This window comes from Neospora caninum, chromosome II (genome assembly GCF_000208865.1).
Source record: "Neospora caninum Liverpool complete genome, chromosome II".
Lineage (NCBI taxonomy): Eukaryota > Apicomplexa > Conoidasida > Eucoccidiorida > Sarcocystidae > Neospora > Neospora caninum.
The window spans coordinates 79272-93797 of NC_018387.1; the positions used below are offsets into that span (position 1 = coordinate 79272).

Sequence of the window (14526 nt, forward strand, 5' to 3'; positions counted from 1 at the left end):
GGTGCTCACACTAGAGCAGGTTTCACCGTTATTTCAAGTTGGCGAATATTTTGACAATGTCGATATACAATATGCGCCAGGATGCCGTTGAGACTTTTCAGCGCGTGATGGGCACATATGTGCGTCAATGCCTTCGGAAACGTTCAACTTCGTTGGTTTTTTCCAACAGTTGTGCCGCTCTTCTCTGCGTAGAGTGAACAAAAGGCGAGGTGTCCTCCTGTTGGAGAATGTGGCCTCAAGTGATTGGCACGCACTTGAAAAACTTCAGAAGGCTGCCCTTTGTTGCGCAGTTTACTTCCACCGCACTGCGGTCTTGTCACATCCCCAGGAGACTTAGATTTCTCGCATTGCATGTAGCCAGCAGGCCGAACATCCCCTGATCGACATGGGAGAGTTGCGTGCAAATAAACAAGACAGCAGCCTGACAGGCGAGAGGCGTTGAAGAACACTGAAGTTCGAACGGGATCAGTAGTCTCTACACCAAAAAAAGGGCTGCTCCAGTTCTCGAAAAGGGGTGAGTGTAAAGAATTCCTTTTTGCTTTTTGAAGAGTGTGATGCGACTTCGAAGCACCGCAGTGTCGGCTGAGAGTTCACCTACGCACAAGAGGCCATAGTTAGCGGCAGAACGCTTGTTCAGTTTCTCTGGCCTTGTTTAGGCCGGCTCGTCTGCCGGAAGTGCAACTTACAGAACTTGGCCACTTTCGTAGAAACCGCAGCAATAGTCGTTTTTAGCGGGCCTGGAGGTCTGTTTGCAGCCACACAGTTAAAAAGATAGACGACGCAGCACACAAGATATACGAGCACTGCTTACCCTAACGTTGGCTCTGTGAGGAACTCGCGTGTGCTCAATACTTGACGTAAAGCGGTGGCTTCGGCTCACGGCCCGCCGATCGGAAGTTCACTCATCAATGCACTACTTGACGGCCGTGCTCTTTGTTTCAGTGGTTTTGTCTCCTGCGCCACATCAAACAGGGGAGTGCTGCCTGCCTGCTCCTGTCTCTAACTGCGTCCCCGTGGTTATCTTTATTCGTGGTGTCGTGTCTAATTTGAGGCGACCTCCACTGGCGTATGTTCCTTTTTTTTTCTATTCTTCGGTGCGGCAACGCCGCCTCGTCAGCACGTCGCCGGAGAGAGTCACACTGAATCAAAGACACGAGACTTCTCTTCAAATTCTGTCTGTCAAAAGATGCCCCCTGCCGCACGCTCCCCCCACACGTTTTTCGCTAGGAAACTTGAGTCGCTCTTAATCCTCGCAGTGCTTCTCGGCACAATGTCCGACCGTCCACATCTCGAATGTGACCCTCTCCACTGGAGTCTTGCTCGCCTTTCTCCTTGACCCTTTATGAAGCCAGCGGGCTTTGGTAGATGTCCCAGCGCTGTTCGTCTTCCAACCTGTTTCTGCCCATCCGTTATGCGCCCTTGCTCGATGAAAAAATCCCGTTGCTCCTTGCTCACTGTCCTCAATACCGCTCCCTCAATACAGCCCTGCCCTTGGTGCACTTTTTCGCGGCCTTAGAATCCCCCTCCCATTCTTTTCGTTACCGTCCATCGTCGATATATCCCCCAGATTTTCGCCCGTCTCGGCACATTCTGCACAATACGCTTCGTCCCATCCACGCATCCGTCCGTATTCCTGCTCATTCGTGTCGGCATTGGCTGCTGTTCGCCTGTGGCAACTTCCTCACGCGTTTCGATACCGCGCCTTTCCCCCAAACCGCGGTGGCGTCAACGCCTTCCGCACTTGTTGCTTGTTTCACACAGAGCCGGTCCATGCTCCCGTTTTCTATGTTTCGTCCCTCGTTTCGTGTTCCTCTGTTCCTGCTGAATCTCTATCATTCTCTTCATCGCTTCGTTGCCCCCAAAAAGCCTCGACGGCTTCGACAGCAGACACGTCCGCGGAGGCCGCACTCTTGAGCTCCTCTGGGGAATCGATCCCCCAATACGAACCTCTGCCTACCGCTGTCTCTTCTACCATGCCTATGACTCCAGCAGGAACAATTTGTGGACTTCTGGGCATGCCATAGATGGCATCGAGTGTGTCTTCTGTCTTGTCTCTAAAGGTGCTTTCTTCTACGACAAAAACGCGGCCTCCGTCCTTCCCGCTCTCCTTTCTCCAGGTGGGAGACGAGGCAGGCGAAGCCGGAAGAGACGACCGAGGCAGTTTGCGACTCTCCAGTGACAACTGGGGCAGTGAACTTGACGGAATACGGAACGGTGAATCGCGCCCTGCCTCGCGTGTCTCTGCAGCGAAGGGCAAAAACGAGGGCCTTCCTGGCGAGCCTCCGCGCTGACTCGGCGGACAAAAGACCACGGACACCTCGCCCTGCGCTCGGGCTTTCTCGTCTCTCGCCGTCAACTCTTGCGCTTCATCCACTGCCGCCGTCAACTCCGCCTCAGCCGCCTCTTCGAGGCTTCCGTCCAAAGAGGCGTTGCCGCGCTGTGCCTGAGACGCCTTCCCTGCTCGTTCTCGACGCGCGCCGCAAACGCCACTCACTCCTTTCTCGTCTCGACCTCCCTGTCTATCTGTATGGCTATCTGTTCCGTTCTTCTCGTTCGATCCCCCTGCGCCTGTCGCAGTGGGATCCATGCTAGGCCCCCCAGCGCCGGAGGCGTCTTCTGTCCCCTCCGCGCGCGTTGGGCTCCAAAACGGGCCCGGTTGACCCACGCCGTCCCCGGTGTCCTCGAGCCCCAGAGCCCACAGCTGGGTCCGAGTCTCGCCCTCAGCCCTTTGTCTTCCCTTCTTCTCTACAGGGACCGCCGAAGTCGCCAGCTCACCCCCTCGAGAGTCTCGGCCTTCCACTTGCGTGGCCATTCCCGCAGATGTCTCAGGCGTCGTGGGTTCTTCACGGGACTCCGCGTCCGCGCTGGGCGCACTCGCATTCCCTCGAGAAGACCGCAGTTCCCCGAAACCACCCGCCTTCCTGTCGCTTTCGAGAGACATGGCTTTTCCTGCGGCGCCAGCAGAGGCGTCCACGAGCGAAGCGGCCGAAGCAGTCTGGTCCAAGTCCGCCGTTTTTCTCGGAGAGAAGACGCCACCGCGTTTTTCGGCCCCGCGATCTTCCTGTCTACGATCTTCCAACCTGTCTGCCTCATCTTCGGAAGAATCCGAGGACGAGAGCCCTGAACGACACGCGCCTCTCGACAGCGTGAGTCGCCCCATGCCGAGCTCGGCGCTGCTCCCACGACGTCCTACGCAACAACCAATCGGACGGCGACACATAAATTTGCGATGGTTTCGAATTGCTGCCAAACCTTCCACCCTCTTGCAGGGATGGTCCACAGTTCTCGGATTCTCAATTTTCATCGGATACCGGAAAGCAATTCTCGTACACAGCCCCCACCCATACGCAGACGTGTCTCCAACCGCCCACGAAGACATATATATATATATATATATATATATCTGTACACACCGCTCCGGCTAGCTACCGAACGGTGTTGCTGTTTCTATCCCCATTTTTCCTAGCTGTGTCTTTACAATGTGGCGGTACCACGAACACTTCGCACAGAGTGACAACCCTTTTTGCACTTCTGTGTGGAGTATCGCTTTCTCCTCTCTTTTCGGTTTTCGCTCCTCTGCTCGTTTACCAGAGAGGACGCTGCTGCGGTCGAAGTCGCGCAGTTCCAAACCGTCCACCATCCGGAGATCCTCGTCCTCTGCAAAGGCGCAGCTGTCGAGGAGAAATCGCATCTCGCGGTCTCGCTCGGTCTTCCGGAGGCTCTTGGCGGCGCAGACGAGCTGGGAAACAGGCGAGAGCAAGGAACAGAAAGACACGGAACAAAACGAAGCCTCGCCCCCCCCTGAGACAACTGAGGCTTGATTCCAGAGAAGCTTCAAAGAAGAAGGAAGGGAAAAATCGAAGTCAATCGGCGACAAATTCGACGCGAAGAGAAACATGTCTCTTCTCTGATCCCGAGGTGGACCCACAAGCCAGAGAAAGAAGACACTCAAAACACACACCAGGCTGTGCATACACTTGCCGATCTATTCCGAGAGAAAAGAGACATTCGAAAGCGTGAATTCATACATGCAAATCGACGTTGGAGTCATCCAGCTCACGGGCACATCGTCATTGTCCCCAAAATCCCATTTACAGATCCTCGCACATGCATCAATACACCGATCTCTATCCACAGAAATTCATACATATCTCATATACATATACATATATACATATACATTTATATATATATATATATATATATGGAAGGGTGCTTCTTTGTTACAGATTGAGATCTCGCCCTGTGTGTCGAGTCTTTTGTCTATGAAACTCTCGCTGATAGCTGGGCGAGTTTCCATCTACACTCCCGCGCTCGTCGCGCTTTGGTGCACTTCTAGAGAGCGCCTTTGAGTCTCGCTCGACGTCCAGAGCCGAGGCCGCCCCCGTGCTACAAGCTCACCAGACAGTTGTCCTTGAGTTTCCCGTTCGGTTTTCGAAGGTGCGGCAAAAGCAGTTTCGCCCAGGTGAGACGCACGTTGGCAACACGGTCGCTCGACAGGTACGCGAGAGCGCGCATGAAGTACAGTTCAAAGAGACTCCGCGGGCAGTGCCTGACACAGAAAAGAGCCAAAGACGGAGAAAGTCGGGCCTCACCACGTGGAGCGCCGAGTCCAAAAGGAAGACTCAAGCACGGGATTCTCGACCGAGCCCTACCCAGCCTCCGGGAGATGATATTCGAAGAAGCGATGCCTGGAAAAAACATCTTGCCGTGTCTCTGAACTAACTGTCGGGGGACAGAGTCTTTAAACTTCTTGTGGGGGTTTTCTGGCAACTTTCTCGCTCCGTTTGTCCCTTCCCGCTCGGCCCTCATGTGTTCCCTGCTCGCCGCGTTTTCGCCCAGAGACGGTGAGAGCAGAAGGCAAGAGGGGGAAGGGAAAAGCGAATCTCGTTCTCGAGATTCTTCCTGGCCGTTTGCGTGCGATGAGCATTAATCACAAACCGTACACACTTTTTAATGCTGCGCGTATGTGCAAGTTGATACTCGATTATTCCTTGTAGGAGACGCGAACAACCCGGTCAGACACCCCTGGTCTTTGAAACCCATCCGCCACGATTTCGCCTCTTTGGCCTTTCCAGCCCGGGGGCGACTCCATTCCTCTCTCGCTTTCTCTTTGAGCAGACACGCCCGTTTCCAACTTGCGTTCGAAAAGACTCTTTTTCTCACCGGATGATCTGGTCAGCCATGTGGATGAACAGCTGGCGGATGGCGAACCGCGGGCTCCTAGGAAGCGTCGAGAGACACACGCAAGCAGCCAAGGCACGAAAAATGGAAAAAGGCGAACGGCATGAGATTCCGCACATTCGCATCCAGGCCTAGACGATGATAGATGGATCCGAAGCTTCTTACTCTGCGAAGGTTTCGAGGATATCACAAATGACGCTGACTTGCTCCCCTCTGGTGAGGAGGTGTCGGAGCCCGTCAAGTTCTTCGTCTCCTGTCGCCTTCGCGACTGTCTTCTCTCCTTCCCTCGAAGTCCCCGCAACGCCGTTCGCGTGCGCCTCCCGCCCGTCGGGGCAGACTTTCCTGGACGGACACTCCGCATTTGGCAGGGGAGACCGCTGTCGCAGCCGAGAGAGCTCATGAACGAAGCGCGGCACCGGGCGAGGCGGAATCGCCGCGACGAGATCCTTACAACAGGAAGCAAGAAGTGCAGGTGTACATCGGCACGCCGCCTTTCTCACAATCGCTGTCGAATCCTGAAGAAGACTAAAACAAAAGAAACACACCACAGAGACACCGGAAGGCGACTGGACCCTTTCTCCCTACCTCAGGCAGATACCTATATCTATATCTATATATCTATATCCCTATACATCTATATCTCTCTCTATATCTATATATATGGGTCTGTGCATACAGATAGACTTGTCTGTATACGTAACTGTCGTGTTTCTTCTGCATGTCTCAAAGGCATTTCTTCAACGTGCAGAGAACATACCTGCATGAAAACGTTTCCTCACGCGAGGGACACAGTCGTAAGACAGAGGAACTTGAGAATGCACGAACTCAAATATATACATATACATATATATATATATATATGTAGAGTTGTCTTCTCTTTCGCTCTTTAAATACGTGAAAAGGCACCTCTTGCCCCGTTCTGCGCACGCGAACGACAGACGGGAGAGCAGTCGGCGAGGGAAGAGAGACACACCGGAGAGGAGACGACTCTCTTCACGAATTGACCTTTTTCTCCTCGGTCTGCTGCTGCGTTTCCCAACCTGTGTGCACTCTACATTTATTTGTGTGCATCCACGCCTGTTTGCAGCGCATGCAGCTACTCGACTGAGAAACCTCTTCTGGAGAGATCCACAGGCTTACGTGAAGGCGAGAGAAAGAAGGCCTGCACGCAGCTGAGGATCATGGAGAAGAAAGAGGGCCTCGAGTTGCTGTGCGAGGAGCAGGCGAGAGCTCCAAAACCACTCCGAGGTAAACACCACAGTCTGTAAAGTCTGCATGCAGAAAAAACAACTGCATCAGATGCGTACGTGCACTTGTATATCTAACGCAGCGGCGCACGATCCGCTGCGACTCCTCACATCCATCTACAGATACAGGGGGGGGACAAACACACAAATATGTAGAGCAATACACATTCCCTTTCTGTCTTGATATACTAGACCTATATATCACAACTGTAGACGCGCCTTCGCCCCTCTCGGACTCTCTCTATATTAATATATACCTGTTGTTGCATGCGTGGGTCCGTAGACGTGTCTGAATGTCTTCTGTGTTGGACCACCTCCGCCGTCGGTGTATTTACAGAGAACAGGCGTGCGAAGTGGGTTCACGACATCGGAAAGGAAACATCCCCCCTGAACTAGTGACAACGACGATGCACAGAATGGAACGGAGGGGAAAAAAGCAGAGGAAGGGAACGAGAAGACGAGATAGAAAAATGGACCTTACGCCGATGATCGAGAGACGACTTGGAGGGGAGAAGGCGGCTATGGTTTGCGCAATGCTTCCCAGAACAGCCATCTGCGCAGAGACCACGGGAAAAGAAAACGGAATTTCCGAGGAGACAATCGACGGATCACCACCTCAAAACTGCCCTTCCCTCAGAAGCTCTTTCCAAACTTGTCTAGAAACTCCATGAAAACTGTCCGTTTAAAACAAGTTCCCCTCTTCCTCGCCTTCTCTGCACACATGTGCTACGGAAAACAACGCATCCGCTCTCGCCTGCTTCGCAGAGAATTGTTGGCCCATTAAAAACCCCTGTCTGAGGGCAGTCACAGATTTAGAGCAAAACGCTTGGGCCAAGGCTTCACGTTCCGGTTTTTTTTTCCGAAACAGTCTCCAATCAGCGAAGGCGCAGTACCTGTATGTCAACATCGCCGTCAAGAAGCAGAGATTCGAGTGCAACGAGGAAATAGCGTTCCTTGTCCACATCTCCGTCTTTTGAGGGATCTCGCTCTCCGCCCACGGACGCTTCCTCGCCTTCTCTCTCTGATACCCCCCTCAAGAGATATTCGCCCCGATCCCCCGGCCCCACACAAAAGGCACGCTCGCGCACCAGCCTCGGTCGAGAAGGAAAAGAGGAGGAGGAAGAAGAGGGAGAAGAAGGAGAAGAAGAAAGGGGAGAAGAGGAATGAGGGACAGAAGGCGCAGGAGGAGAAGCGGAGGGAGACGCGAGCGCTGCAGCGACAAGGAGATGGAAAGATGCAGCTATCGATTTGCGGACCTGAGGGAATCCAGAGAGGCAGAAGAAGAGAGGCATCAAAACAGAAGAAAATGGACGCCAAACTTCTGCGTCGTTACTCCCTGTTTTTGTCTCTGTGTGCTGTCCGGAGAGAGTCGATATTCGAAGTAGAGAGTGGAACGTATGCCTTAACCTCGCGGGAGAGCGTCAGTTATTCTTTCGATCCTTCGCGCGGCCCCATTCACAGCGGAGGAGGTACACGGCTCTTTTGCGCCAGAATTCCCTCCCCCCCTCCCCCCCCCCCCCCCGATTTTCTCCCTTTTCTCTCTCGCTTTCGTTTTGCTTTCTCTCCCCTTTTTCTCTCCGGTTTCCGCTTGAGCCTACATGCTTGCAGTGGTGCCTAACGAGGTTGCGGAAGGCCTCGCTGAGCAGCGGCCAGCCACGCGGCCCCGCGGCCGTCGCGACAGCCGCGAAGGCGAAGGCGCAGCACGCCGCGGAGTGGGCTACAGGCTCGCCCCACCCTGAAGACGAGAACGAAGACGCGGAACCGGCAAGCCAAGAGGGCGAGAAGGACGGAAAGGACGCGGTGAGAGTCGCAGACAGAGACGAAGACAGAGAGGACGTGAGAGAGGAAGACAGAGAGGACGTGAGAGAGGAAGACAGGGGGGAAGAGATGGACGGCGCGAGGACAAGGGAATTCTGCAGAGCAATCAAGCTCGAGCGACGGCAAGAGCTGCAGGAACAAGGGGAGGGCGCAGTCGAAGGCTGAGCGCCAAGCTGGTCGAGAGACGAAGAGGAAAGACGCGAGTACGACGCACGGCCTGCAAGAAAAACCAAGAGGAGAAGCAAATATAGAGACACTCAAGAGAGACAGAACGAAACAGCGACGAGACAGCAGCGCGGCAGTGGAGCACGAGCGAAGGACGACCGAACTCGGAAACGAGGCGAGTGAGGGGCCAGGAAGCAAGAGTGCACAGCAAGACAAGACCGCACGCATTGCTGTAAGGCCTCTGGAAGGCGAGGAACAGGGGCGCAGAAGAGACGAGTCACCGCGTTTTTTCTTCTCGGCGGAGTCCTGTGGCGAGTCGTCCCGTTTCGTTCCTCTTTGTTGATCCGCCGCGCCGTCTCACCTTCGCTCTCGCCGTGCTCGGCTGCAGTCGCGTTGGTTTGGGTCGCCCCGGAGGCAAACGCACCGAAGAAGAAAGAGGGTTTCTTCTCAGATTCTCCCCTCGAACCTCTCCGGATCAACTCTGCTGTCTCTTCTTCTCTTGCGTCGAGAAGCGTGGCATCTCCCGTTGCCAACTGCGCGAACAGTTTGATGAGAGCCGCAACCGAAGCCGCTGTGACTTCGAGATCAACCTGAGCGAGGAGCTTGTCTTCTCGCTCTCTCTCTTCCTTCTCTTCCTTCTCTTCTCTCTCTTCCTTTTCTTCGTTCTCTTCTCGCTCTGCCTTCTCTTGTCTCTCTTGTCTCTCTTCCTTCTCTTCGTTCTCTTCTCTCTCTGCCTTCTCTTCGTTCTCTTCTCTCTCTGCCTTCTCTTCGTTCTCTTCTCTCTCTGCCGTCTCTTGTCTCTCTTCCTTCTCTTCTCGCTCATGGCTCAGTTTTTTCTCATCTTCGTCCAAGCCTGGGTCTCCTCTTTCCCCTGCAGGTGACGTTCCTACACAAAACCCCTCTCTCTTACTCTCCTCCCGCTCTTTCTCTTCCTCGCCGTCGTTCTCTGCTTCGTCCCCTGTTCCTTTATCTCTGTCCACGTCTTCTCGTGCGTCTCCCAGAGAAGCGGAAGAGCCCGGAGCGTGCGCCGCGTTCCCCGCGGCCGCTCCAGGCAAAGCATCGGCACTGGAAAGGGAGAGTTCCGTGTCCTCGTATCTCTTCTGCCTTCGCTCCAGTCGCGCCTCGGCCTCCCGATGCAGCGCCTGCTCAGTGTAAGCCGGGTCCAAGCACGCGCCGATCGAGGAGAGGAATCGGCCCAGCTGTTGCTGCGCGGCGAAGCGCACTACCCTGAGAGGGGGAGCGCAGCAAGCGCACAGCGTGAGGAAGGGGGGACACAGGAACAGACACCATGAGATCAAGAGTGGAGAGAGAGAGAGGAGAGAGAGCGGGCGACGCAGGGGCAGGGTAGAGGCAGGAAGAAAGAGACTCGGAGACAGAGAGAGGGAGGAACGAAATACAGGATGGACAGACACAAGTAGCGAGAGGCAGAGATACAGAGGAAAGAAACCAAGGGGAGAAGAAGAGAGGGTGCAAACGCACGCAGACGGAGGGAAAGGGTGGCGGACGACCTACGGAGAAGGGTCTCGAAGGAGTTCTTCAACAGCAGGGAGAAGGCGCAGACGAACAGAGAGGCGAGCCGCCTGCGCAGAGCGGAAGAGAAGGGAAACCGATTTCCGATAGAACAAAGCGGAAAGAAGCAGCGAGACTCGAGCAGGCAGCGGAGAACTCGCATCTTGCGGCGTCGGGGCAGCGGAAACACGAGGGGAAGAGCGAGTGAAACCCCACGAGAATTGAGGGACAGAGGAAGAGAAGGGATGCACACCGGGGAAAAAAAGAACCAGCTGCGCACGACGGGACAGTGAGAGAAGGAAGAGACGTCTGGACGCAGAAAAACCAGCATTTTTTTTCGCGCGGCTGTCACGAAAACAGTGGAACTAAAAAGCAGAGAAGTTGCCTGTCGTGTCGTCTGTGGTTTCTCCGCCCTTTTCTGAATCATGCTCTGTGACGTCTCGTTCTTCTCTCGTCTTCTCTCCTTCGCCATTCCCCTTTCTCTTCCTTCCCCCTCGTGTTGCTTCCTTGCCTGAGCCGACTTGTTCCTCGCTTCACAATTTTTTCCCAAAGGTCTTTTCTGTCCGTCTCCACTTTCGTCTGTTGCCTGCCTCTTTCTTCCTGTGCACCCGCCGTTTCTCGTTCTGTTTTTACCTTGGCGATGTCATAAAGAGAACAGACAGCCGCAGCGCGGACAGACGGATCGAGTCCTCCGTCTCGACTGTCCCTTCCGACTCCTCTCAAAAGTTTTTCAAAGCACGGAAGAACGCGAGAAGAAAACACAGCGGGATCGAGCGACGAGGAAACCTGAGAGGGCGAACCACAGCACGAAGCACTTGCGGTGGAAAGGAAAGCGTGACGTCGAAAAGCGTAAATTTGCATGTGAAGATGTATAAACGCATGCAACGGTGTGCATGCTCGAATACAGACACAGGTACACCACTCATTCACGCACACATGCAGGCTCTTTTCTTTTTCGTACAGAGGCGCCACCCTTAACCGTTCTCAGCAGCCGCCATCGATGGACACAAAGGACTTGCCAACAAAACACCTGTCGCTCCCGCTACCCGTGGACACCCTTCAAGACACACATACGCATATGTATATAGATGTATATATATAGATGCATATATATAGATGTATATATATAGATGCATATATATAGATGTATATATATAGATGTATATATTCACACAGATGGGTATATTCATGCGTGCACCTAGGGATATGCATTTGAAGGGATGTCAGCATAAACGCGTATACAGAACTGTGAAGTCTCCCGAGAAATCAAGCGCCGGCCATCGCCCTGGAATAATTGCTCCTAGTTGCCAAAGGGATCAACGCGCATACGTGGCAAGTGCGCGGGCTTACAACGGCGACATGCCGCAGAGCACAGCGGCGCACAGCAGGTTCTTGGTCTTCGACTGCGAGGAAGAGGAGTTGAGGGAGAATGAAGTGAGTAGAGACGACGGGAGAAGAAATATCAAAGAGAAGGTGAAGAAATCCGACGGCGAGAATCCGCAGGCTCGGCTGCTCCAGGCAGTTCGAGAGACGCAGAGCGATCGGCAGGACACGCTCGAGTCTCTCCTTGGCTCTACACGAGAAACACAGGTGCGGCAGAGGGCGAAAAAAGCTGAGCGACGCCACAGAACCCCCGCACCCGAAAAAGATAAACATCTTCTCCATCCAGCCCGCACTGCCACTCGACCACGAAACCTACAAAAATCTTCATATATACATATGTATACGTATACACATATATACAGATATGCATATACACATATACATAGATACATATATATACAGATACCTCTGTACATATAGGTATACAGTGTGGAAAAGACAAGCCTACAAACTTGTACGCAAAGATCTGGAGAAATGCATATCCCCTGGAGAGAGCGCGGCCGAGCTAAGATGCCGACCCTGGGAGTCTCGCAACGCAAATCTCTCAGGTCGAAAAACGCGCAAGTTCTCTGCCCCACGCATGCAAGCGCTGGAAAAGCTCGTTGAGTTTGTCAGACCTGAGATGCGTGGCGAGGAGGAGAATGGCGTCTGCCGCGGCGGTCTTGGTTGGCCAGTCGTCCGCAGTTTGCAGCAGCTGCTCGTACAGCGGAAGCAAATCCTCATGCACGTGGGCATACCTGACGCAGGAAAGGAAGAAACGAGAGCGCACCTCAGGTGTCTCTCCACACTTGAGAACGAGAGGAGAAAACGGAGACAGAGAGAAAAGTGAACAGGAAGAGAGTCAACAGCAGCACACGCACAGGCAGATATCAGACACAACCAAGACAGAAATAGCGACGACGAGGATATATATATATATATATGCACGCTTGTACATGAGCGCATTCTCTGCACGTGCATGCATACGCATCGTAGGCACATCGATAAAGAAAAAACCACAAAAACACGTGCTCAGTCAGGCGCACAACTTAATCTTTTTTCTTCCCTTCCGCCCACGACACCCTCAAGCCCCGCGAGTTGTCTGCGCGGAAAGACCAAACCGGTTGATCATCAGAACCTCTCTTTTTGTCGCCGGCTGCAGCTAACCGCATGCCTATTAGTGCAGTCGCTTCTCGGCATATCTATTCGTCCACGTAGAAAGCGAGGGCATGCGATCCTTAACATCTGGAACTGTAGATTACGATTAGGTAGCGGAACAATGAGAGCGTCTGTCGTACATCAATTCTAGATACTGCTAATACCTCTGGAGGGAAAAGCTTGATCTATCCCATTCGTTGTGCGTGCGTGGCGAATTATATTATGATTCTTATTAATGGGAGCACAGTTCCATGGGTTCCGTCCAGTGAGAGAGCCTCCGATATCTATCTATCTATCTATCTATATATATATATATATATATATAGGTAGATAGATAGGCATATATACCTGTATATTACACAAGTTGCATACCCATATATATATATATATATATATAGGTGGTCCTGAGGCTAGGAAGGCGCGTCAAGCAGTGGGGTTTGACACGCATGCATCCGGAAAATCCACGGAAAAAGGCAGATGGATGTGTGTCTCTTTTTCGTAAGTTTGTTCTTGGCGGCGCACCCTTGTTCAGGATCTGCTTGGATGAGGCAGGCGGCGATGTCTCCGCTTCGGGCGCAGAGCGCCTTTCGAACGGCTGCAACGGCTGCCGCATTTTCTGCGGCGAGTTGTGCGTTTTTCCCCTTCTTTCCACTGCCCCCGTCAGCTCCGAAGCGGAAGGCGAATGTGCTGCCTAAACTTCCCCCAGAAAACAGGAAAGAGAAGGAGCGGCCAGCAGGCGCGGACGCTTGGGACGCCGGAGCGGCGGGAGACTGCGTCTTCGGCTGGTCTGCGGGGACTGCCTCGCTCGACGCCCGGAGCTCGCCGGGGGTACGTACACCCGAGGCTCCTGGCGCTGCGCCACTGGCGAGGGTTGCCGAGCTGCCTGAGAGGTTTGAAGACGCCGAGGTGGGCACCGAGGGCGGCGAAGACGCTCGGCGCCGGGGACTCGTTGAGTCGGGGGACGGAGGAACGGCAGGAGCGGGTGGAGGCAGCGAGGCAATGTCGTACAGAAGAGCGAGAAAGACCGGTCGAGGCACAGTCGCTGCAGCCCCAGAGTCGGCGAGGAAGTCGACCAGCAGAGAGACACTGAGCACCCGCTGGACAGGAACCTGAAAACAAGCATGCGTGCCGTAGCCGAGAAGCAGCACGGGGAGGGAATCAGAGCGAGACAGAGGAGAAAGAGAAGGGACAAAGAGGAGAGAAAGAGAAGGGACAAAGAGGAGAGACAGAGAAGGGACAAAGAGGAGAGAAAGGGAAGGAAAGATAGAAAAGCGACAGAGGAAGAGAGAGCAAGAGATGGAGGGAGAGAGGAGAGCGTGAGAAAGAAAGCAGCTGCCGTTGGAAGGCTGTGATGCGTGTGGGTCACAACCGCTCTGGTGTCTGATGGCGACAGCAAAGCGGCTAGGACTCCCGGGACTGTATATTCACGTGCCGTGGCGGAATCAATGCCGTGGGGATCTGTTCAGGAGTGCTCTGAGGAAGTCCTCATGCTCGTTCTTTCGTTGAACTTGCGACTCACTGAACTCTTCGCCAGCTGGCGAACGCGCTCCAAGGTCGGCGCGTCTTCCTCCTCGCCTCCATCGGGTATTCCCTCACCAGAAGAGAACATCCTCGCTACTGGGCATCCGAGAGGAGAGGCGAAAAACAAAGGGAGAACCAAGGAAAGAAGAGCAGAGGGAGGCGGCGCTGACAGAGAGGCGGTCTAGCAGGCAAGACAGAAGACCGCACGTGCCATGAAGCGACATGGTCACGCAGTACGGGCTGACAGGAATGTCACACAGGCACGAAGGAGAGGCAGAGGAATGACCCAAAAAAAAGGAACAGAGAAAGAAGACAAAGGAGGAGAGAAAGAAGACACAGGAGGAGAGAAAGAAGACAAAGGAGGAAAGAAAGAAGACAAAGGAGGAGAGAAAGAAGACAAAGGAGGAGAGAAAGAAGACACAGGAGGAGAGAAAGAAGAAAAGGAAGGAGATAGAGAAGGAGAGGAAGATGAACGAGATATAGAGGAAGGCAGCAACGGGGGCAAGAACCCTCAAAGGGAAGTGGTGGATAGAAGACAGGGAGAACGAAGAGAGTCGGGCGC

At 53.8% G+C, this 14526-nt stretch overlaps 1 protein-coding gene across 1 annotated transcript; it reads right to left on the bottom strand.

The window, feature by feature from the left end:
- Positions 1-1783: 1783 nt before the first annotated feature.
- On the bottom strand, positions 1784-14052 carry NCLIV_004690 (heat repeat family protein, related; the record flags this gene model as incomplete). The annotated part of the gene is made up of 16 exons (XM_003879978.1): positions 1784-3189; positions 3589-3739; positions 4402-4552; positions 5167-5223; positions 5350-5709; positions 6325-6446; positions 6913-6984; positions 7325-7687; positions 8030-8166; positions 8776-9641; positions 9927-9994; positions 10557-10709; positions 11274-11496; positions 11924-12043; positions 12966-13552; positions 13963-14052. 16 exons carry the CDS (start codon positions 14050-14052, stop codon positions 1784-1786), a joined length of 4926 nt encoding a protein of 1641 aa, XP_003880027.1.
- Positions 14053-14526: the final 474 nt, after the last annotated feature.